Consider the following 24,176-nt stretch of genomic DNA (forward strand, 5'->3'; position numbering starts at 1 on the left):
TTTAGTGTGTTTTGCCAGCAGTTCTTCGCAATGCATTGCACTGTTTATGACTTCAAGCCTGTCAACTCCCAAGATTAGGCTGGTGTAACCGATGTGAAATGGCTAGCTAGTTAGCGGGTGCGCGCTAATAGCGTTTCAAACGTCACTCGCTCTGAGACTTGGAGTAGTTGTTCCACTTCCTCTACATGGGTAACGCTGCTTCGAGGGTGGCTGTTGTCAATGTGTTCCTGGTTCGAGCCCAGGTAGGAGCGAGGAGAGGGACGGAAGCTATACTGTTACACTGGCAATACTAAAGTGCCTATATGAACATCCAATAGTCAAAGGTATATGAAATACAAATCGTATAGAGAGAAATAGTCCTATAATAACTACAACCTAAAACTTCTTACCTGGGAATATTGAAGACTCATGTTAAAAGGAACCACCAGCTTTCATAAGTTCCCATGTTCTGAGCAAGGAACTTAAACGTTAGCTTTCTTACATGGCACATATTGCACTTTTACTTTCTTCTCCAACACTTTGCTTTTGCATTATTTAAACCAAATTGAACATGTTTCATTATTTATTTGAGGCTAAATTTATTTTATTTATGTATTATATTAAGTTAAAATAAGTGTTCATTCAGTATTGTTGTAATTGTCATTATTACAAATAAAAATAATAAATAAAATCGTCCGATTAATCAGTAGCGGCTTTTTTGGTCCTCCAATAATCGGTATCGGCGTTGAAAAATCATAATCGGTCGACCTCTACTCAGAACAGCCTCAATTCATCTGGGTTTGGACTCTACAAGGTGTCGAAAGCATTCCACAGGGATGCTGGCCCATGTTGACTACAATCCTACCCACAGTTGTCAAGTTGGCTGGATGTCCTTTGGGTGGTGGACCATTCTTGATACACCCGGGAAACTGTTTAGCATGAAAAACCCAGCAGCGTTGCAGTTCTTGACTCAAACCGATGTGACTGGCACCTACTACCATACCCAGTTCAAAGGCACTTAAATATCTTGTCCATTCCCCCTCTGAATGACACACATACACAATCCATGTCTCAATTGTCTCAAGACTTAAAAGTCCTTCTTTAACCCGTCTCCACCCCTTCATCTACACAGATATAAGTGAAAATAACAAGTGACATCAAAAAGGGATCATAGCTTTCACCTGGATTCACCTTGTCGGTCTCATGGAAGGAGCAGTTTTGTACACTCAGTGTGTATATAATAGGTATATTAGAATATAAAGGCTAACTCATAGTCCAGCTGGTCTGATTTCTCTAGCCACAGTCTGTATGTATCCAAACAGTATATAATAGATATATTAGGCAACGCGGAGTCCAGCTGGTCTGGTAGTGGTTTCTCTACTTACCGTCTGCAGGCCTCGTTTCTCCTGCCATTCCTCCATACTGCTGCTACTGCAGGGGGGCAGATCAGCCATTCAGCAGAACCACGAGCAGGGCCAGGCCGGGGTGAGGTCTAGGCAGCAGGGCCAGACAGCAGATACCCTCTGTCCGTCCGTCTGTCAGGGGGTTATGGTGGTCTGGCTGCAGTACTGGTCATGCTAGCTCAGTCTCCTGGGCTGCAGGGGCTGAGACATGGTGCGGCGTCTTTGTCTCTCTGAGGTTCTACAAGACACGAGAGTGTCATCAGTTAGAGTGGAATCAATGGAAACTTTATTAACCAGAACATCTCTGTTCAGCTTTTCCATCTTAGACTGCTTTATATGTTTATATTTAGAGTTGTCATATTTTTATAACATCTTCTTCTATGGTGGTGTGTTTCAATCAGAGAATGATAGAGGACTCCTCTTTTATCTGTCCCATTATGGTGTCTGTGTGGGCATGGGCAGCACCATTAAGGCCATCTCCATTTTGAAGTGGTACATTTTCTGCTTCTACTACTTCTATGACTTGGTAAACAAACTGAAAGGGTGCATACTGCCACCTAGAGTATGTTGTTTGAATAGGTATAAAGCCAAGGTTGGCGATTTACTGCCACCTGCAGTTAAAGAATGTTTGCTCACCACTATAATTCATTGGCTGATCCCTCCTGATGACATAAATGGAATTATGTGATCCTTCCTTAACCGATAGGAAGTCCCACCCAGTTGACTACCTAAAAATGGTGGAAGTCCTCAATGGCACTGCCCATGCAAAACTGGCTGTTGGGCGTTAGTGAGCTCTATCAATTAAATTTCAAAATATGGGCTTTTATTGGCATGGGAAACATATGTTTACATTGCCAAAGCAAGTAAAATAGATAAACAAAAGTGAAATAAACTAAAAATGTACAGCAAACATTACACTGACAAAAGTTCCAAAAGAATAAAGACATTTCAAATCTATGGTTTTAATAGACTGTAAGAGAGTGGTCACATGACCATCAAATGATCTCACCTGGTCACATGACATGAAGTTGGACAGGTAACACACACGTGAACATTTCATACACTCAGATTATAAAACCATAGTAGTAGAGTAGAACTAGCAAATTAACTGGGCTCTGGATCAGAGCTAGCTGAGTGGCACCTGGATCAAAGCTCGCTAGCAAGCTAATTGGGACCTGGATCAGAGCTAGCTGGCTGAGTGGGACCTGGATCAGAGCTCGCTAGCAAGCTGATTGGGACCTGGATCAGAGTTAGCTGGCTGAGTGGGACCTGGATCAAAGCTCGCTAGCAAGCTAATTGGGCCCTGGATCGGAGCTAGCTGGCTGAGTGGGACCTGGATCGGAGCTAGCTGGCTGAGTGGGACCTGGATCGGAGCTAGCTGGCTGAGTGGGACTAGCTGGCTGAGTGGGACCTGGATCGGAGCTAGCTGGCTGAGTGGGACCTGGATCGGAGCTAGCTGGCTGAGTGGGACCTGGATCAAAGCTCGCTAGCAAGCTAATTGGGACCTGGATCAGAGCTAGCTGGCTGAGTGGGACCTGGATCGGAGCTCGCTAGCAAGCTGATTGGGACCTGGATCGGAGCTAGCTGGCTGAGTGGGACCTGGATCGGAGCTAGCTGGCTGAGTGGGACCTGGATCGGAGCTAGCTGGCTGATTGGGACCTGGATCGGAGCTAGCTGGCTGATTGGGACCTGGATCGGAGCTAGCTGGCTGATTGGGACCTGGATCAGAGCTAGCTGGCTGATTGGGACCTGGATCGGACCTAGCTGGCTGAGTGGGACCTGGATCGGACCTAGCTGGCTGAGTGGGACCTGGATCGGAGCTAGCTGGCTGAGTGGGACCTGGATCGGAGCTAGCTGGCTGAGTGGGTCCTGGATCGGAGCTAGCTGGCTGAGTGGGACTAGCTGGCTGAGTGGGACCTGGATCGGAGCTAGTTGGCTGAGTGGGTCCTGGATCGGAGCTAGCTGGCTGAGTGGGAGTAGCTGGCTGAGTGGGACCTGGATCGGAGCTAGCTGGCTGAGTGGGACCAGCTGGCTGAGTGGGACCTGGATCGGAGCTAGCTGGCTGAGTGGGACCTGGATCAGAGCTAGCTGGCTGATTGGGACCTGGATCAGAGCTAGCTGGCTGAGTGGGACCTGGATCAGAGCTCGCTAGCAAGCTGATTGGGACCTGGATCAGAGTTAGCTGGCTGAGTGGGACCTGGATCAAAGCTCGCTAGCAAGCTAATTGGGCCCTGGATCGGAGCTAGCTGGCTGAGTGGGACCTGGATCGGAGCTAGCTGGCTGATTGGGACCTGGATCGGAGCTAGCTGGCTGATTGGGACCTGGATCGGAGCTAGCTGGCTGATTGGGACCTGGATCGGAGCTAGCTGGCTGATTGGGACCTGGATCGGACCTAGCTAGCAAGCTGAGTGGGACCTGGATCGGACCTAGCTGGCTGAGTGGGACCTGGATCGGAGCTAGCTAGCAAGCTGAGTGGGACCTGGATCGGATCTAGCTGGCTGAGTGGGACTAGCTGGCTGAGTGGGACCTGGATCGGAGCTTGCTAGCAAGCTGATTGGGACCTGGATCGGAGCTAGCTGGCTGAGTGGGACCTGGATCGGAGCTAGCTGGCTGATTGGGACCTGGATCGGAGCTAGCTGGCTGATTGGGACCTGGATCGGAGCTAGCTGGCTGATTGGGACCTGGATCGGAGCTAGCTGGCTGATTGGGACCTGGATCGGACCTAGCTGGCTGAGTGGGACCTGGATCGGACCTAGCTGGCTGAGTGGGACCTGGATCGGAGCTAGCTGGCTGAGTGGGACCTGGATAGGATCTAGCTGGCTGAGTGGGACTAGCTGGCTGAGTGGGACCTGGATCGGAGCTAGCTGGCTGAGTGGGACCTGGATCGGAGCTAGCTGGCTGAGTGGGACCTGGATCGGAGCTAGCTGGCTGAGTGGGACCTGGATCGGAGCTAGCTGGCTGAGTGGGACCTGGATCGGAGCTAGCTGGCTGAGTGGGACCTGGATCGGAGCTAGCTGGCTGAGTGGGACCTGAATCGGAGCTAGCTGGCTCAGTGGGACCTGGATCGGAGCTAGCTGGCTGAGTGGAACCTGGATCGGAGCTAGCTGGCTGAGTGGGACTAGCTGGCCGAGTGGGACCTGGATCGGAGCTAGCTGGCTGAGTGGGACCAGCTGGCTGAGTGGGACCTGGATCGGAGCTAGCTGGCTGATTGGGACCTGGATCGGACCTAGCTGGCTGAGTGGGACCTGGATCGGAGCTAGATGGCTGAGTGGGTCCTGGATCGGAGCTAGCTGGCTGAGTGGGACCTGGATCGGAGCTAGCTGGCTGAGTGGGACCAGCTGGCTGAGTGGGACCTGGATCGGAGCTAGTTGGCTGAGTGGGTCCTGGATCGGAGCTAGCTGGCTGAGTGGGACTAGCTGGCTGAGTGGGACCTGGATCGGAGCTAGCTGGCTGAGTGGGACCAGCTGGCTGAGTGGGACCTGGATCGGAGCTAGTTGGCTGAGTGGGACCTGGATCGGAGCTAGCTGGCTGAGTGGGACCAGCTGGCTGAGTGGGACCTGGATCGGAGCTAGTTGGCTGAGTGGGTCCTGGATCGGAGCTAGCTGGCTGAGTGGGACCTGGATCGGAGCTAGCTGGCTGAGTGGGACCTGGATCGGAGCTAGCTGGCTGAGTGGGACCTGGATCGGAGCAAGCTGGCTGATTGGGACCTGGATCGGAGCTAGGTGGCTGATTGGGACCTGGATCGGAGCTAGCTGGCTGAGTGGAACCTGGATAGCCCTGGCTGGCTGAGTGGGACCTGGATCGGAGCTAGCTGGCTGAGTGGGACCTGGATTGGAGCTAGCTGGCTGAGTGGGCCTGCTGGCTGAGTGGGACCTGGATCGGAGCTAGCTGGCTGAGTGGGACCTGGATCGGAGCTAGCTGGCTGATTGGGACCTGGATCGGAGCTAGCTGGCTGATTGGGACCTGGATCTGAGCTAGCTGGCTGATTGGGACCTGGATCGGAGCTAGCTGGCTGATTGGGACCAGGATCGGACCTAGCTGGCTGAGTGGGACCTGGATCGGACCTAGCTGGCTGAGTGGGACCTGGATCGGAGCTAGCTGGCTGAGTGGGACCTGGATCGGAGCTAGCTGGCTGAGTGGGTCCTGGATCGGAGCTAGCTGGCTGAGTGGGACTAGCTGGCTGAGTGGGACCTGGATCGGAGCTAGTTGGCTGAGTGGGTCCTGGATCGGAGCTAGCTGGCTGAGTGGGAGTAGCTGGCTGAGTGGGACCTGGATCGGAGCTAGCTGGCTGAGTGGGACCAGCTGGCTGAGTGGGACCTGGATCGGAGCTAGCTGGCTGAGTGGGACCTGGATCAGAGCTAGCTGGCTGATTGGGACCTGGATCAGAGCTAGCTGGCTGAGTGGGACCTGGATCAGAGCTCGCTAGCAAGCTGATTGGGACCTGGATCAGAGTTAGCTGGCTGAGTGGGACCTGGATCAAAGCTCGCTAGCAAGCTAATTGGGCCCTGGATCGGAGCTAGCTGGCTGAGTGGGACCTGGATCGGAGCTAGCTGGCTGAGTGGGACCTGGATCGGAGCTAGCTGGCTGAGTGGGACCTGGATCGGACCTAGCTGGCTGAGTGGGACCTGGATCGGAGCTAGCTGGCTGAGTGGGTCCTGGATCGGAGCTAGCTGGCTGAGTGGGACTAGCTGGCTGAGTAGGACCTGGATCGGAGCTAGCTGGCTGAGTGGGACCAGCTGGCTGAGTGGGACCTGGATCGGAGCTAGCTGGCTGAGTGGGACCTGGGTCGGAGCTAGATGGCTGAGTGGGACCTGGATCGGAGCTAGCTGGCTGAGTGGGTCTAGCTGGCTGAGTGGGACTTGGATCGGAGCTAGCTGGCTGAGTGGGACCAGTTGGCTGAGTGGGACCTGGATCGGAGCTAGCTGGCTGAGTGGGACCAGTTGGCTGAGTGGGACCTGGATCGGAGCTAGCTGGCTGAGTGGGACCTGGATCGGAGCTAGCTGGCTGATTGGGACCTGGATCGGAGCTAGCTGGCTGATTGGGACCTGGATCGGAGCTAGCTGGCTGATTGGGACCTGGATCGGAGCTAGCTGGCTGAGTGGGACCTGGATCGGAGCAAGCTGGCTGAGTGGGACCTGGATCGGAGCTAGCTGGCTGAGTGGGTCCTGGATCGGAGCTAGCTGGCAGAGTGGGACTAGCTGGCTGAGTAGGACCTTGATCGGAGCTAGCTGGCTGAGTGGGACCAGCTGGCTGAGTGGGACCTGGATCGGAGCTAGCTGGCTGAGTGGGACCTGGATCGGAGCTAGATGGCTGAGTGGGACCTGGATCGGAGCTAGCTGGCTGAGTGGGACCTGGATCGGAGCTAGCTGGCTGAGTGGGTCTAGCTGGCTGAGTGGGACCTGGATCGGAGCTAGCTGGCTGAGTGGGACCAGCTGGCTGAGTGGGACCTGGATCGGAGCTAGCTGGCTGAGTGGGACCTGGATCGGAGCTAGCTGGCTGATTGGGACCTGGATCGGAGCTAGCTGGCTGAGTGGGACCTGGATCGGAGATAGCTGGCTGAGTGGGTCCTGGATCGGAGCTAGCAGGCTGAGTGGGACCTGGATCGGAGCTAGCTGGCTGAGTGGGTCCTGGATCGGAGCTAGCTGGCTGAGTGGGACCTGGATCGGAGCTAGCTGGCTGAGTGGGTCCTGGATCAGAGCTAGCTGGCTGAGTGGGACCTGGATCGGAGCTAGCTGGCTGAGTGGGACCAGCTGGCTGAGTGGGTCCTGGATCGGAGCTAGCTGGCTGAGTGGGACCAGCTGGCTGAGTGGGACCAGCTGGCTGAGTGGGACCTGGATCGGAGCTAGCTGGCTGAGTGGGACCAGCTGGCTGAGTGGGTTCTGGATCGGAGCTAGCTGGCTGAGTGGGACCAGCTGGCTGAGTGGGACCAGCTGGCTGAGTGGGACCTGGATCGGAGCTAGCTGGCTGAGTGGGACCAGCTGGCTGAGTGGGTCCTGGATCGGAGCTAGCTGGCTGAGTGGGACCAGCTGGCTGAGTAGGACCTGGATCGGAGCTAGCTGGCTGAGTGGGACCAGCTGGCTGAGTGGGACCTGGATCGGAGCTAGCTGGCTGAGTGGGACCAGCTGGCTGAGTGGGACCTGGATCGGAGCTAGCTGGCTGAGTGGGACCTGGATCGGAGCTAGATGGCTGAGTGGGACCTGGATCGGAGCTAGCTGGCTGAGTGGGCCCTGGATCGGAGCTAGCTGGCTAAGTGGGACCTGGATCGGAGCTAGCTGGCTGAGTGGGACCTGGATCGGAGCTAGCTGGCTGAGGGGGTCTAGCTGGCTGAGTGGGACCAGCTGGCTGAGTGGGACCAGCTGGCTGAGTGGGACCTGGATCGGAGCTAGCTGGCTGAGTGGGACCAGCTGGCTGAGTGGGACCTGGATCGGAGCTAGCTGGCTGAGTGGGACCTGGATCGGAGCTAGCTGGCTGAGTGAGTCCTGGATCGGAGCTAGCTGGCTGAGTGGGCCCTGGATCGGAGCTAGCTGGCTAAGTGGGACCTGGATCGGAGCTAGCTGGCTGAGTGGGACCTGGATCGGAGCTAGCTGGCTGAGGGGGTCTAGCTGGCTGAGTGGGACCAGCTGGCTGAGTGGGACCAGCTGGCTGAGTGGGACCTGGATCGGAGCTAGCTGGCTGAGTGGGACCAGCTGGCTGAGTGGGACCTGGATCGGAGCTAGCTGGCTGAGTGGGACCTGGATCGGAGCTAGCTGGCTGAGTGGGTCCTGGATCGGAGCTAGCTGGCTGAGTGGGTCCTGGATCGGAGCTAGCTGGCTGAGTGGGACTAGCTGGCTGAGTGGGACCTGGATCGGAGCTAGCTGGCTGAGTGGGTCCTGGATCAGAGCTAGCTGGCTGAGTGGGACCTGGATCGGAGCTAGCTGGCTGAGTGGGACCAGCTGGCTGAGTGGGTCCTGGATCGGAGCTAGCTGGCTGAGTGGGACCAGCTGGCTGAGTAGGACCTGGATCGGAGCTAGCTGGCTGAGTGGGACCAGCTGGCTGAGTGGGACCTGGATCGGAGCTAGCTGGCTGAGTGGGACCTGGATCGGTGCTAGACGGCTGAGTGGGACCTGGATCGGAGCTAGCTGGCTGAGGGGGTCTAGCTGTCTGAGTGGGACCAGCTGGCTGAGTGGGACCAGCTGGCTGAGTGGGACCTGGATCGGAGCTAGCTGGCTGAGTGGGACCAGCTGGCTGAGTGGGTCCTGGATCGGAGCTAGCTGGCTGAGTGGGACCAGCTGGCTGAGTGGGACCAGCTGGCTGAGTGGGACCAGCTGGCTGAGTGGGACCTGGATCGGAGCTAGCTGGCTGAGTGGGACCAGCTGGCTGAGTGGGTCCTGGATCGGAGCTAGCTGGCTGAGTGGGACCAGCTGGCTGAGTAGGACCTGGATCGGAGCTAGCTGGCTGAGTGGGACCAGCTGGCTGAGTGGGACCTGGATCGGAGCTAGCTGGCTGAGTGGGACCAGCTGGCTGAGTGGGACCTGGATCGGAGCTAGCTGGCTGAGTGGGACCTGGATCGGAGCTAGATGGCTGAGTGGGACCTGGATCGGAGCTAGCTGGCTGAGTGGGACCTGGATCGGAGCTAGCTGGCTGAGTGGGACCTGGATCGGAGCTAGCTGGCTGAGTGGGACCTGGATCGGAGCTAGCTGGCTGAGGGGGTCTAGCTGGCTGAGTGGGACCAGCTGGCTGAGTGGGACCAGCTGGCTGAGTGGGACCTGGATCGGAGCTAGCTGGCTGAGTGGGACCTGGATCGGAGCTAGATGGCTGAGTGGGACCTGGATCGGAGCTAGCTGGCTGAGTGGGACCTGGATCGGAGCTAGCTGGCTGAGTGGGACCTGGATCGGAGCTAGCTGGCTGAGTGGGACCTGGATCGGAGCTAGCTGGCTGAGGGGGTCTAGCTGGCTGAGTGGGACCAGCTGGCTGAGTGGGACCAGCTGGCTGAGTGAGACCTGGATCGGAGCTAGCTGGCTGAGTGGGACCAGCTGGCTGAGTGGGACCTGGATCGGAGCTAGCTGGCTGAGTGGGACCTGGATCGGAGCTAGCTGGCTGAGTGGGACCAGCTGGCTGAGTGGGACCTGGATCGGAGCTAGCTGGCTGAGTGGGACCTGGATCGGAGCTAGCTGGCTGAGTGGGACCTGGATCGGAGCTAGCTGGCTGAGGGGGTCTAGCTGGCTGAGTGGGACCAGCTGGCTGAGTGGGACCAGCTGGCTGAGTGGGACCTGGATCGGAGCTAGCTGGCTGAGTGGGACCTGGATCGGAGCTAGCTGGCTGAGTGGGACCAGCTGGCTGAGTGGGACCTGGATCGGAGCTAGCTGGCTGAGTGGGACCTGGATCGGAGCTAGCTGGCTGAGTGGGACCTGGATCGGAGCTAGCTGGCTGAGGGGGTCTAGCTGGCTGAGTGGGACCAGCTGGCTGAGTGGGACCAGCTGGCTGAGTGGGACCAGCTGGCTGAGTGGGACCAGCTGGCTGAGTGGGACCTGGATCGGAGCTATCTGGCTGAGTGGGACCTGGATCGGAGCTATCTGGCTGAGTGGGACCTGGATCGGAGCTAGCTGGCTGAGTGGGACCTGGATCGGAGCTAGCTGGCTGAGTGGGACCTGGATCGGAGCTAGCTGGCTGAGTGGGACCTGGATCGGAGCTAGCTGGCTGAGGGGGTCTAGCTGGCTGAGTGGGACCAGCTGGCAGAGTGGGACCAGCTGGCTGAGTGGGACCTGGATCGGAGCTAGCTGGCTGAGTGGGACCTGGATCGGAGCTAGCTGGCTGAGTGGGACCTGGATCGGAGCTAGCTGGCTGAGTGGGACCTGGATCGGAGCTAGCTGGCTGAGTGGGACCTGGATCGGAGCTAGCTGGCTGAGTGGGTCCTGGATCGGAGCTAGCTGGCTGATTGGGACTAGCTGGCTGAGTGGGACCTGGATCGGAGCTAGCTGGCTGAGTGGGACTGCTGGCTGAGTGGGACCTGGATCGGCGCTAGCTGGCTGAGTGGGACCTGGATCGGAGCTAGCTGGCTGAGTGGGACTAGCTGGCTGAGTGGGACCTGGATCGGAGCTAGCTGGCTGAGTGGGACCAGCTGGCTGAGTGGGACCTGGATCGGAGCTAGCTGGCTGAGTGGGACCTGGATCGGAGCTAGCTGGCTGAGTGGGACCTGGATCGGAGCTAGCTGGCTGAGTGGGACCTGGATCGGAGCTAGCTGGCTCAGTGGGACCTGGATCGGAGCTAGCTGGCTGAGTGGGTCCTGGATCGGAGCTAGCTGGCTGAGTGGGTCCTGGATCGGAGCTAGCTGGCAGAGTGGGACTAGCTGGCTGAGTAGGACCTGGATCGGAGCTAGCTGGCTGAGTGGGTCTAGCTGGCTGAGTGGGACCTGGATCGGAGCTAGCTAGCTGAGTGGGACCAGCTGGCTGAGTGGGACCTGGATCGGAGCTAGCTGGCTGAGTGGGACCTGGATCGGAGCTAGCTGGCTGATTGGGACCTGGATCGGAGCTAGCTGGCTGAGTGGGACCTGGATCGGAGATAGCTGGCTGAGTGGGTCCTGGATCGGAGCTAGCTGGCTGAGTGGGACCTGGATCGGAGCTAGCTGGCTGAGTGGGTCCTGGATCGGAGCTAGCTGGCTGAGTGGGACCTGGATCGGAGCTAGCTGGCTGAGTGGGTCCTGGATCGGAGCTAGCTGGCTGAGTGGGACCTGGATCGGAGCTAGCTGGCTGAGTGGGACCAGCTGGCTGAGTGGGTCCTGGATCGGAGCTAGCTGGCTGAGTGGGACCAGCTGGCTGAGTAGGACCTTGATCGGAGCTAGCTGGCTGAGTGGGACCAGCTGGCTGAGTGGGACCTGGATCGGAGCTAGCTGGCTGAGTGGGACCTGGATCGGTGCTAGACGGCTGAGTGGGACCTGGATCGGAGCTAGCTGGCTGAGGGGGTCTAGCTGGCTGAGTGGGACCAGCTGGCTGAGTGGGACCAGCTGGCTGAGTGGGACCTGGATCGGAGCTAGCTGGCTGAGTGGGACCAGCTGGCTGAGTGGGTTCTGGATCGGAGCTAGCTGGCTGAGTGGGACCAGCTGGCTGAGTGGGACCAGCTGGCTGAGTGGGACCTGGATCGGAGCTAGCTGGCTGAGTGGGACCAGCTGGCTGAGTGGGTCCTGGATCGGAGCTAGCTGGCTGAGTGGGACCAGCTGGCTGAGTAGGACCTGGATCAGAGCTAGCTGGCTGAGTGGGACCAGCTGGCTGAGTGGGACCTGGATCGGAGCTAGCTGGCTGAGTGGGACCTGGATCGGAGCTAGATGGCTGAGTGGGACCTGGATCGGAGCTAGCTGGCTGAGTGGGCCCTGGATCGGAGCTAGCTGGCTGAGTGGGACCTGGATCGGAGCTAGCTGGCTGAGTGGGACCTGGATCGGAGCTAGCTGGCTGAGGGGGTCTAGCTGGCTGAGTGGGACCAGCTGGCTGAGTGGGACCAGCTGGCTGAGTGGGACCTGGATCGGAGCTAGCTGGCTGAGTGGGACCAGCTGGCTGAGTGGGACCTGGATCGGAGCTAGCTGGCTGAGTGGGACCTGGATCGGAGCTAGCTGGCTGAGTGGGTCCTGGATCGGAGCTAGCTGGCTGAGTGGGACTAGCTGGCTGAGTGGGACCTGGATCGGAGCTAGCTGGCTGAGTGGGTCCTGGATCAGAGCTAGCTGGCTGAGTGGGTCCTGGATCGGAGCTAGCTGGCTGAGTGGGTCCTGGATCGGAGCTAGCTGGCTGAGTGGGACCTGGATCGGAGCTAGCTGGCTGAGTGGGCCTGCTGGCTGAGTGGGACCTGGATCGGAGCTAGCTGGCTGAGTGGGACCAGCTGGCTGAGTGGGACCTGGATCAGAGCTAGCTGGCTGAGTGGGACCTGGATCGGAGCTAGCTGGCTGAGTGGGACCTGGATCGGAGCTAGCTGGCTGAGTGGGACCTGGATCGGAGCTAGCTGGCTGAGTGGGACCTGGATCGGAGCTAGCTGGCTGAGTGGGACCTGGATCGGAGCTAGCTGGCTGAGTGGGTCCTGGATCGGAGCTAGCTGGCTGAGTGGGTCCTGGATCGGAGCTAGCTGGCTGAGTGGGACCAGCTGGCTGAGTGGGACCTGGATCGGAGCTAGCTGGCTGAGTGGGACCTGGATCGGAGCTAGATGGCTGAGTGGGACCTGGATCGGAGCTAGCTGGCTGAGTGGGCCCTGGATCGGAGCTAGCTGGCTGAGTGGGACCTGGATCGGAGCTAGCTGGCTGAGGGGGTCTAGCTGGCTGAGTGGGACCAGCTGGCTGAGTGGGACCAGGTGGCTGAGTGGGACCTGGATCGGAGCTAGCTGGCTGAGTGGGACCAGCTGGCTGAGTGGGACCTGGATCGGAGCTAGCTGGCTGAGTGGGACCTGGATCGGAGCTAGCTGGCTGAGTGGGTCCTGGATCGGAGATAGCTGGCTGAGTGGGACTAGCTGGCTGAGTGGGACCTGGATCGGAGCTAGCTGGCTGAGTGGGTCCTGGATCAGAGCTAGCTGGCTGAGTGGGACCTGGATCAGAGCTAGCTGGCTGAGTGGGTCCTGGATCGGAGCTAGCTGGCTGAGTGGGTCCTGGATCGGAGCTAGCTGGCTGAGTGGGACCTGGATCGGAGCTAGCTGGCTGAGTGGGCCTGCTGGCTGAGTGGGACCTGGATCGGAGCTAGCTGGCTGAGTGGGACCAGCTGGCTGAGTGGGACCTGGATCAGAGCTAGCTGGCTGAGTGGGACCTAGATCGGAGCTAGCTGGCTGAGTGGGACCTGGATCGGAGCTAGCTGGCTGAGTGGGACCTGGATCGGAGCTAGCTGGCTGAGTGGGACCTGGATCGGAGCTAGCTGGCTGAGTGGGACCTGGATCAGAGCTAGCTGGCTGAGTGGGTCCTGGATCGGAGCTAGCTGGCTGAGTGGGTCCTGGATCGGAGCTAGCTGGCTGAGTGGGACTAGCTGGCTGAGAAGGACCTGGATCGGAGCTAGCTGGCTGAGTGGGACCAGCTGGCTGAGTGGGACCTGGATCGGAGCTAGCTGGCTGATTGGGACTAGCTGGCTGAGTGGGACCTGGATCAGAGCTAGCTGGCTGAGTGGGACTGCTGGCTGAGTGGGACCTGGATCGGAGCTAGCTGGCTGAGTGGGACCTGGATCGGAGCTAGCTGGCTGAGTGGGACCTGGATCGGAGCTAGCTGGCTGAGTGGGACCTGGATCGGAGCTAGCTGTCTGAGTGGGACCTGGAACGGAGCTAGCTGGCTGATTGGGACCTGGATCGGAGCTAGCTGGCTGATTGGGACCTGGATCGGAGCTAGCTGGCTGATTGGGACCTGGATCGGAGCTAGCTGGCTGATTGGGACCTGGATCGGACCTAGCTGGCTGAGTGGGACCTGGATCGGACTTGGCTGGCTGAGTGGGACCTGGATCGGAGCTAGCTGGCTGATTGGGACCTGGATCGGAGCTAGCTGGTTGATTGGGACCTGGATCGGAGCTAGCTGGCTGAGTGGAACCTGGATAGCCCTGGCTGGCTGAGTGGGACCTGGATCGGAGCTAGCTGGCTGAGTGGGTCCTGGATCAGAGCTAGCTGGCTGAGTGGGACCTGGATCGGAGCTAGCTGGCTGAGTGGGTCCTGGATCGGAGCTAGCTGGCTGAGTGGGACCTGGATCGGAGCTAGCTGGCTGAGTGGGACCTGGATCGGAGCTAGCTGGCTGAGGGGGTCTAGCTGGCTGAGTGGGACCAGCTGGCTGAGTGGGACCAGCTGGCTGAGTGGGACCTGGATCGGAGCTAGCTGGCTGAGTGGGACCAGCTGGCTGAGTGGGACCTGGATCGGAGCTAGCTGGCTGAGTGGGACCTGGATCGGAGCTAGCTGGCTGAGTGGGTCCTGGATCGGAGATAGCTGGCTGAGTGGGACTAGCTGGCTGAGTGGGACCTGGATCGGAGCTAGCTAGCTGAGTGGGTCCTGGATCAGAGCTAGCTGGCTGAGTGGGACCTGGATCAGAGCTAGCTGGCTGAGTGGGTCCTGGATCGGAGCTAGCTGGCTGAGTGGGTCCTGGATCGGAGCTAGCTGGCTGAGTGGGACCTGGATCGGAGCTAGCTGGCTGAGTGGGCCTGCTGGCTGAGTGGGACCTGGATCGGAGCTAGCTGGCTGAGTGGGACCAGCTGGCTGAGTGGGACCTGGATCAGAGCTAGCTGGCTGAGTGGGACCTAGATCGGAGCTAGCTGGCTGAGTGGGACCTGGATCGGAGCTAGCTGGCTGAGTGGGACCTGGATCGGAGCTAGCTGGCTGAGTGGGACCTGGATCGGAGCTAGCTGGCTGAGTGGGTCCTGGATCGGAGCTAGCTGGCTGAGTGGGTCCTGGATCGGAGCTAGCTGGCTGAGTGGGACTAGCTGGCTGAGAAGGACCTGGATCGGAGCTAGCTGGCTGAGTGGGACCAGCTGGCTGAGTGGGACCTGGATCGGAGCTAGCTGGCTGAGTGGGACCTGGATCGGAGCTAGCTGGCTGAGTGGGACCTGGATCGGAGCTAGCTGGCTGAGTGGGACCTGGATCGGAGCTAGCTGGCTGAGTGGGACCTGGAACGGAGCTAGCTGGCTGATTGGGACCTGGATCGGAGCTAGCTGGCTGATTGGGACCTGGATCGGAGCTAGCTGGCTGATTGGGACCTGGATCGGAGCTAGCTGGCTGATTGGGACCTGGATCGGACCTAGCTGGCTGAGTGGGACCTGGATCGGACTTGGCTGGCTGAGTGGGACCTGGATCGGAGCTAGCTGGCTGATTGGGACCTGGATCGGAGCTAGCTGGTTGATTGGGACCTGGATCGGAGCTAGCTGGCTGAGTGGAACCTGGATAGCCCTGGCTGGCTGAGTGGGACCTGGATCGGAGCTAGCTGGCTGAGTGGGTCCTGGATCAGAGCTAGCTGGCTGAGTGGGACCTGGATCGGAGCTAGCTGGCTGAGTGGGTCCTGGATCGGAGCTAGCTGGCTGAGTGGGACCTGGATCGGAGCTAGCTGGCTGAGTGGGACCTGGATCGGAGCTAGCTGGCTGAGGGGGTCTAGCTGGCTGAGTGGGACCAGCTGGCTGAGTGGGACCAGCTGGCTGAGTGGGACCTGGATCGGAGCTAGCTGGCTGAGTGGGACCAGCTGGCTGAGTGGGACCTGGATCGGAGCTAGCTGGCTGAGTGGGACCTGGATCGGAGCTAGCTGGCTGAGTGGGTCCTGGATCGGAGATAGCTGGCTGAGTGGGACTAGCTGGCTGAGTGGGACCTGGATCGGAGCTAGCTAGCTGAGTGGGTCCTGGATCAGAGCTAGCTGGCTGAGTGGGACCTGGATCAGAGCTAGCTGGCTGAGTGGGTCCTGGATCGGAGCTAGCTGGCTGAGTGGGTCCTGGATCGGAGCTAGCTGGCTGAGTGGGACCTGGATCGGAGCTAGCTGGCTGAGTGGGCCTGCTGGCTGAGTGGGACCTGGATCGGAGCTAGCTGGCTGAGTGGGACCAGCTGGCTGAGTGGGACCTGGATCAGAGCTAGCTGGCTGAGTGGGACCTAGATCGGAGCTAGCTGGCTGAGTGGGACCTGGATCGGAGCTAGCTGGCTGAGTGGGACCTGGATCGGAGCTAGCTGGCTGAGTGGGACCTGGATCGGAGCTAGCTGGCTGAGTGGGTCCTGGATCGGAGCTAGCTGGCTGAGTGGGTCCTGGATCGGAGCTAGCTGGCTGAGTGGGACTAGCTGGCTGAGAAGGACCTGGATCGGAGCTAGCTGGCTGAGTGGGACCAGCTGGCTGAGTGGGACCTGGATCGGAGCTAGCTGGCTGAGTGGGCCTGCTGGCTGAGTGGGACCTGGATCGGAGCTAGCTGGCTGAGTGGGACCAGCTGGCTGAGTGGGACCTGGATCAGAGCTAGCTGGCTGAGTGGGACCTGGATCGGAGCGAGCTGGCTGAGTGGGACCTGGATCGGAGCTAGCTGGCTGAGTGGGACTAGCTGGCTGAGTAGGACCTGGATCGGAGCTAGCTGGCTGAGTGGGACCAGCTGGCTGAGTGGGACCTGGATCGGAGCTAGCTGGCTGAGTGGGACCTGGATCGGAGCTAGATGGCTGAGTGGGACCTGGATCGGAGCTAGCTGGCTGAGTGGGTCTAGCTGGCTGAGTGGGACCTGGATCGGAGCTAGCTGGCTGAGTGGGACCAGCTGGCTGAGTGGGACCTGGATCGGAGCTAGCTGGCTGAGTGGGACCTGGATCGGAGCTAGCTGGCTGAGTGGGACCTGGATCGGAGCTAGCTGGCTGATTGGGACCTGGATCGGAGCTAGCTGGCTGAGTGGGACCTGGATCGGAGCAAGCTGGCTGAGTGGGACCTGGATCGGAGCTAGCTGGCTGAGTGGGACCTGGATCGGAGATAGCTGGCTGAGTGGGTCCTGGATCGGAGCTAGCTGGCTGAGTGGGACCTGGATCGGAGCTAGCTGGCTGAGTGGGTCCTGGATCGGAGCTAGCTGGCTGAGTGGGACCTGGATCGGAGCTAGCTGGCTGAGTGGGTCCTGGATCAGAGCTAGCTGGCTGAGTGGGACCTGGATCGGAGCTAGCTGGCTGAGTGGGACCAGCTGGCTGAGTGGGTCCTGGATCGGAGCTAGCTGGCTGAGTGGGACCAGCTGGCTGAGTAGGACCTGGATCGGAGCTAGCTGGCTGAGTGGGACCAGCTGGCTGAGTGGGACCTGGATCGGAGCTAGCTGGCTGAGTGGGACCTGGATCGGTGCTAGACGGCTGAGTGGGACCTGGATCGGAGCTAGCTGGCTGAGGGGGTCTAGCTGGCTGAGTGGGACCAGCTGGCTGAGTGGGACCAGCTGGCTGAGTGGGACCTGGATCGGAGCTAGCTGGCTGAGTGGGACCAGCTGGCTGAGTGGGTCCTGGATCGGAGCTAGCTGGCTGAGTGGGACCAGCTGGCTGAGTAGGACCTGGATCGGAGCTAGCTGGCTGAGTGGGACCAGCTGGCTGAGTGGGACCTGGATCGGAGCTAGCTGGCTGAGTGGGACCAGCTGGCTGAGTGACACCTGGATCGGAGCTAGCTGGCTGAGTGGGACCTGGATCGGAGCTAGATCGCTGAGTGGGACCTGGATCGGAGCTAGCTGGCTGAGTGGGCCCTGGATCGGAGCTAGCTGGCTGAGAGGGACCTGGATCGAAGCTAGCTGGCTGAGTGGGACCTGGATCGGAGCTAGCTGGCTGAGGGGGTCTAGCTGGCTGAGTGGGACCAGCTGGCTGAGTGGGACCTGGATCGGAGCTAGCTGGCTGAGTGGGACCTGGATCGGAGCTAGCTGGCTGAGTGGGACCTGGATCGGAGCTAGCTGGCTGAGTGGGACCTGGATCGGAGCTAGCTGGCTGAGTGGGACCTGGATCGGAGCTAGCTGGCTGAGTGGGACCTGGATCGGAGCTAGCTGGCTGAGTGGGTCCTGGATCGGAGCTAGCTGGCTGATTGGGACTAGCTGGCTGAGTGGGACCTGGATCGGAGCTAGCTGGCTGAGTGGGACTAGCTGGCTGAGTGGGACCTGGATCGGCGCTAGCTGGCTGAGTGGGACCTGGATCGGAGCTAGCTGGCTGAGTGGGACTAGCTGGCTGAGTGGGACCTGGATCGGAGCTAGCTGGCTGAGTGGGACCTGGATCGGAGCTAGCTGGCTGAGTGGGACCTGGATCGGAGCTAGCTGGCTGAGTGGGACCTGGATCGGAGCTAGCTGGCTGAGTGGGACCTGGATCGGAGCTAGCTGGCTGAGTGGGACCTGGATCGGAGCTAGCTGGCTGAGTGGGTCCTGGATCGGAGCTAGCTGGCTGAGTGGGTCCTGGATCGGAGCTAGCTGGCTGAGTGGGACCTGGATCGGAGCTAGCTGGCTGAGTGGGTCCTGGATCAGAGCTAGCTGGCTGAGTGGGACCTGGATCGGAGCTAGCTGGCTGAGTGGGACCAGCTGGCTGAGTGGGTCCTGGATCGGAGCTAGCTGGCTGAGTGGGACCAGCTGGCTGAGTAGGACCTGGATCGGAGCTAGCTGGCTGAGTGGGACCAGCTGGCTGAGTGGGACCTGGATCGGAGCTAGCTGGCTGAGTGGGACCAGCTGGCTGAGTGACACCTGGATCGGAGCTAGCTGGCTGAGTGGGACCTGGATCGGAGCTAGATCGCTGAGTGGGACCTGGATCGGAGCTAGCTGGCTGAGTGGGCCCTGGATCGGAGCTAGCTGGCTGAGAGGGACCTGGATCGAAGCTAGCTGGCTGAGTGGGACCTGGATCGGAGCTAGCTGGCTGAGGGGGTCTAGCTGGCTGAGTGGGACCAGCTGGCTGAGTGGGACCTGGATCGGAGCTAGCTGGCTGAGTGGGACCTGGATCGGAGCTAGCTGGCTGAGTGGGACCTGGATCGGAGCTAGCTGGCTGAGTGGGACCTGGATCGGAGCTAGCTGGCTGAGTGGGACCTGGATCGGAGCTAGCTGGCTGAGTGGGACCTGGATCGGAGCTAGCTGGCTGAGTGGGTCCTGGATCGGAGCTAGCTGGCTGATTGGGACTAGCTGGCTGAGTGGGACCTGGATCGGAGCTAGCTGGCTGAGTGGGACTAGCTGGCTGAGTGGGACCTGGATCGGCGCTAGCTGGCTGAGTGGGACCTGGATCGGAGCTAGCTGGCTGAGTGGGACTAGCTGGCTGAGTGGGACCTGGATCGGAGCTAGCTGGCTGAGTGGGACCTGGATCGGAGCTAGCTGGCTGAGTGGGACCTGGATCGGAGCTAGCTGGCTGAGTGGGACCTGGATCGGAGCTAGCTGGCTGAGTGGGACCTGGATCGGAGCTAGCTGGCTGAGTGGGACCTGGATCGGAGCTAGCTGGCTGAGTGGGTCCTGGATCGGAGCTAGCTGGCTGAGTGGGTCCTGGATCGGAGCTAGCTGGCAGAGTGGGACTAGCTGGCTGAGTAGGACCTGGATCGGAGCTAGCTGGCTGAGTGGGACCAGCTGGCTGAGTGGGACCTGGATCGGAGCTAGCTGGCTGAGTGGGACCTGGATCGGAGCTAGCTGGCTGAGTGGGTCTAGCTGGCTGAGTGGGACCTGGATCGGAGCTAGCTGGCTGAGTGGGTCCTGGATCGGAGCTAGCTGGCTGAGTGGGACCTGGATCGGAGCTAGCTGGCTGAGTGGGTCCTGGATCAGAGCTAGCTGGCTGAGTGGGACCTGGATCGGAGCTAGCTGGCTGAGTGGGACCAGCTGGCTGAGTGGGTCCTGGATCGGAGCTAGCTGGCTGAGTGGGACCAGCTGGCTGAGTAGGACCTGGATCGGAGCTAGCTGGCTGAGTGGGACCAGCTGGCTGAGTGGGACCTGGATCAGAGCTAGCTGGCTGAGTGGGACCTGGATCGGTGCTAGACGGCTGAGTGGGACCTGGATCGGAGCTAGCTGGCTGAGGGGGTCTAGCTGGCTGAGTGGGACCAGCTGGCTGAGTGGGACCAGCTGGCTGAGTGGGACCTGGATCGGAGCTAGCTGGCTGAGTGGGACCAGCTGGCTGAGTGGGTCCTGGATCGGAGCTAGCTGGCTGAGTGGGACCAGCTGGCTGAGTAGGACCTGGATCGGAGCTAGCTGGCTGAGTGGGACCAGCTGGCTGAGTGGGACCTGGATCGGAGCTAGCTGGCTGAGTGGGACCTGGATCGGAGCTAGCTGGCTGAGTGGGTCCTGGATCGGAGCTAGCTGGCTGAGTGGGTCCTGGATCGGAGCTAGCTGGCAGAGTGGGACTAGCTGGCTGAGTAGGACCTGGATCGGAGCTAGCTGGCTGAGTGGGACCAGCTGGCTGAGTGGGACCTGGATCGGAGCTAGCTGGCTGAGTGGGACCTGGATCGGAGCTAGCTGGCTGAGTGGGTCTAGCTGGCTGAGTGGGACCTGGATCGGAGCTAGCTGGCTGAGTGGGTCCTGGATCGGAGCTAGCTGGCTGAGTGGGACCTGGATCGGAGCTAGCTGGCTGAGTGGGTCCTGGATCAGAGCTAGCTGGCTGAGTGGGACCTGGATCGGAGCTAGCTGGCTGAGTGGGACCAGCTGGCTGAGTGGGTCCTGGATCGGAGCTAGCTGGCTGAGTGGGACCAGCTGGCTGAGTAGGACCTGGATCGGAGCTAGCTGGCTGAGTGGGACCAGCTGGCTGAGTGGGACCTGGATCAGAGCTAGCTGGCTGAGTGGGACCTGGATCGGTGCTAGACGGCTGAGTGGGACCTGGATCGGAGCTAGCTGGCTGAGGGGGTCTAGCTGGCTGAGTGGGACCAGCTGGCTGAGTGGGACCAGCTGGCTGAGTGGGACCTGGATCGGAGCTAGCTGGCTGAGTGGGACCAGCTGGCTGAGTGGGTCCTGGATCGGAGCTAGCTGGCTGAGTGGGACCAGCTGGCTGAGTAGGACCTGGATCGGAGCTAGCTGGCTGAGTGGGACCAGCTGGCTGAGTGGGACCTGGATCGGAGCTAGCTGGCTGAGTGGGACCAGCTGGCTGAGTGACACCTGGATCGGAGCTAGCTGGCTGAGTGGGACCTGGATCGGAGCTAGATCGCTGAGTGGGACCTGGATCGGAGCTAGCTGGCTGAGTGGGCCCTGGATCGGAGCTAGCTGGCTGAGTGGGACCTGGATCGGAGCTAGCTGGCTGAGGGGGTCTAGCTGGCTGAGTGGGACCAGCTGGCTGAGTGGGACCTGGATCGGAGCTAGCTGGCTGAGTGGGACCTGGATCGGAGCTAGCTGGCTGAGTGGGACCTGGATCGGAGCTAGCTGGCTGAGTGGGACCTGGATCGGAGCTAGCTGGCTGAGTGGGACCTGGATCGGAGCTAGCTGGCTGAGTGGGACCTGGATCGGAGCTAGCTGGCTGAGTGGGACCTGGATCGGAGCTAGCTGGCTGAGTGGGACCTGGATCGGAGCTAGCTGGCTGAGTGGGTCCTGGATCGGAGCTAGCTGGCTGAGTGGGTCCTGGATCGGAGCTAGCTGGCTGATTGGGACTAGCTGGCTGAGTGGGACCTGGATCGGAGCTAGCTGGCTGAGTGGGACTAGCTGGCTGAGTGGGACCTGGATCGGCGCTAGCTGGCTGAGTGGGACCTGGATCGGAGCTAGCTGGCTGAGTGGGACTAGCTGGCTGAGTGGGACCTGGATCGGAGCTAGCTGGCTGAGTGGGACCTGGATCGGAGCTAGCTGGCTGAGTGGGACCTGGATCGGAGCTAGCTGGCTGAGTGGGACCTGGATCGGAGCTAGCTGGCTGAGTGGGACCTGGATCGGAGCTAGCTGGCTGAGTGGGTCCTGGATCGGAGCTAGCTGGCTGAGTGGGTCCTGGATCGGAGCTAGCTGGCAGAGTGCGACTAGCTGGCTGAGTAGGACCTGGATCGGAGCTAGCTGGCTGAGTGGGACCAGCTGGCTGAGTGGGACCTGGATCGGAGCTAGCTGGCTGAGTGGGACCTGGATCGGAGCTAGCTGGCTGAGTGGGTCTAGCTGGCTGAGTGGGACCTGGATCGGAGCTAGCTGGCTGAGTGGGACCAGCTGGCTGAGTGGGACCTGGATCGGAGCTAGCTGGCTGAGTGGGACCTGGATCGGAGCTAGCTGGCTGATTGGGACCTGGATCGGAGCTAGCTGGCTGAGTGGGACCTGGATCGGAGCAAGCTGGCTGAGTGGGACCTGGATCGGAGCTAGCTGGCTGAGTGGGACCTGGATCGGAGCTAGCTGGCTGAGTGGGTCCTGGATCGGAGCTAGCTGGCTGAGTGGGACCTGGATCGGAGCTAGCTGGCTGAGTGGGTCCTGGATCAGAGCTAGCTGGCTGAGTGGGACCTGGATCGGAGCTAGCTGGCTGAGTGGGACCAGCTGGCTGAGTGGGTCCTGGATCGGAGCTAGCTGGCTGAGTGGGACCAGCTGGCTGAGTAGGACCTGGATCGGAGCTAGCTGGCTGAGTGGGACCAGCTGGCTGAGTGGGACCTGGATCGGAGCTAGCTGGCTGAGTGGGACCTGGATCGGTGCTAGACGGCTGAGTGGGACCTGGATCGGAGCTAGCTGGCTGAGGGGGTCTAGCTGGCTGAGTGGGACCAGCTGGCTGAGTGGGACCAGCTGGCTGAGTGGGACCTGGATCGGAGCTAGCTGGCTGAGTGGGACCAGCTGGCTGAGTGGGTCCTGGATCGGAGCTAGCTGGCTGAGTGGGACCAGCTGGCTGAGTGGGACCAGCTGGCTGAGTGGGACCTGGATCGGAGCTAGCTGGCTGAGTGGGACCAGCTGGCTGAGTGGGTCCTGGATCGGAGCTAGCTGGCTGAGTGGGACCAGCTGGCTGAGTGGGACCTGGATCGGAGCTAGCTGGCTGAGTGGGACCTGGATCGGAGCTAGCTGGCTGAGTGGGACCTGGATCGGAGCTAGCTGGCTGAGTGGGACCTGGATCGGAGCTAGCTGGCTGAGTGGGACCTGGATCGGAGCTAGCTGGCTGAGTGGGACCTGGATCGGAGCTAGCTGGCTGAGTGGGACCTGGATCGGAGCTAGCTGGCTGAGTGGGTCCTGGATCGGAGCTAGCTGGCTGATTGGGACTAGCTGGCTGAGTGGGACCTGGATCGGAGCTAGCTGGCTGAGTGGGACTAGCTGGCTGAGTGGGACCTGGATCGGCGCTAGCTGGCTGAGTGGGACCTGGATCGGAGCTAGCTGGCTGAGTGGGACTAGCTGGCTGAGTGGGACCTGGATCGGAGCTAGCTGGCTGAGTGGGACCTGGATCGGAGCTAGCTGGCTGAGTGGGACCTGGATCGGAGCTAGCTGGCTGAGTGGGACCTGGATCGGAGCTAGCTGGCTGAGTGGGACCTGGATCGGAGCTAGCTGGCTGAGTGGGACCTGGATCGGAGCTAGCTGGCTGAGTGGGCCCTGGATCGGAGCTAGCTGGCTGAGAGGGACCTGGATCGAAGCTAGCTGGCTGAGTGGGACCTGGATCGGAGCTAGCTGGCTGAGGGGGTCTAGCTGGCTGAGTGGGACCAGCTGGCTGAGTGGGACCTGGATCGGAGCTAGCTGGCTGAGTGGGACCTGGATCGGAGCTAGCTGGCTGAGTGGGACCTGGATCGGAGCTAGCTGGCTGAGTGGGACCTGGATCGGAGCTAGCTGGCTGAGTGGGACCTGGATCGGAGCTAGCTGGCTGAGTGGGACCTGGATCGGAGCTAGCTGGCTGAGTGGGACCTGGATCGGAGCTAGCTGGCTGAGTGGGTCCTGGATCGGAGCTAGCTGGCTGATTGGGACTAGCTGGCTGAGTGGGACCTGGATCGGAGCTAGCTGGCTGAGTGGGACTAGCTGGCTGAGTGGGACCTGGATCGGCGCTAGCTGGCTGAGTGGGACCTGGATCGGAGCTAGCTGGCTGAGTGGGACCTGGATCGGAGCTAGCTGGCTGAGTGGGACTAGCTGGCTGAGTGGGACCTGGATCGGAGCTAGCTGGCTGAGTGGGACCTGGATCGGAGCTAGCTGGCTGAGTGGGACCTGGATCGGAGCTAGCTGGCTGAGTGGGACCTGGATCGGAGCTAGCTGGCTGAGTGGGACCTGGATCGGAGCTAGCTGGCTGAGTGGGTCCTGGATCGGAGCTAGCTGGCTGAGTGGGTCCTGGATCGGAGCTAGCTGGCAGAGTGGGACTAGCTGGCTGAGTAGGACCTGGATCGGAGCTAGCTGGCTGAGTGGGACCAGCTGGCTGAGTGGGACCTGGATCGGAGCTAGCTGGCTGAGTGGGACCTGGATCGGAGCTAGCTGGCTGAGTGGGTCTAGCTGGCTGAGTGGGACCTGGATCGGAGCTAGCTGGCTGAGTGGGTCCTGGATCGGAGCTAGCTGGCTGAGTGGGACCTGGATCGGAGCTAGC

The 24,176-nt window shown here is 60.7% G+C and overlaps 1 protein-coding gene across 4 annotated transcripts in view; it reads right to left on the bottom strand.

The window, feature by feature from the left end:
• hdx (highly divergent homeobox) overlaps window positions 1–24,176 on the bottom strand; it is a 62,730-nt gene that overhangs the window by 15,978 nt on the left and 22,576 nt on the right. For all 4 annotated transcript variants that reach the window (XM_082956123.1, XM_082956122.1, XM_014213346.3 and 1 more), the window contains exon 2: window positions 1,365–1,620. In XM_082956123.1, coding sequence (XP_082812249.1) covers window positions 1,365–1,433 — 69 coding nt within the window. In that variant the 5' untranslated portion in view covers window positions 1,434–1,620. The remainder of the gene's footprint in view (window positions 1–1,364; window positions 1,621–24,176) is intronic.

The sequence above is a fragment of the Salmo salar genome, chromosome 09 (genome assembly GCF_965601325.2).
Source record: "Salmo salar chromosome 09, fSalSal1, whole genome shotgun sequence".
Taxonomy (NCBI): Eukaryota; Metazoa; Chordata; class Actinopteri; order Salmoniformes; family Salmonidae; genus Salmo; species Salmo salar.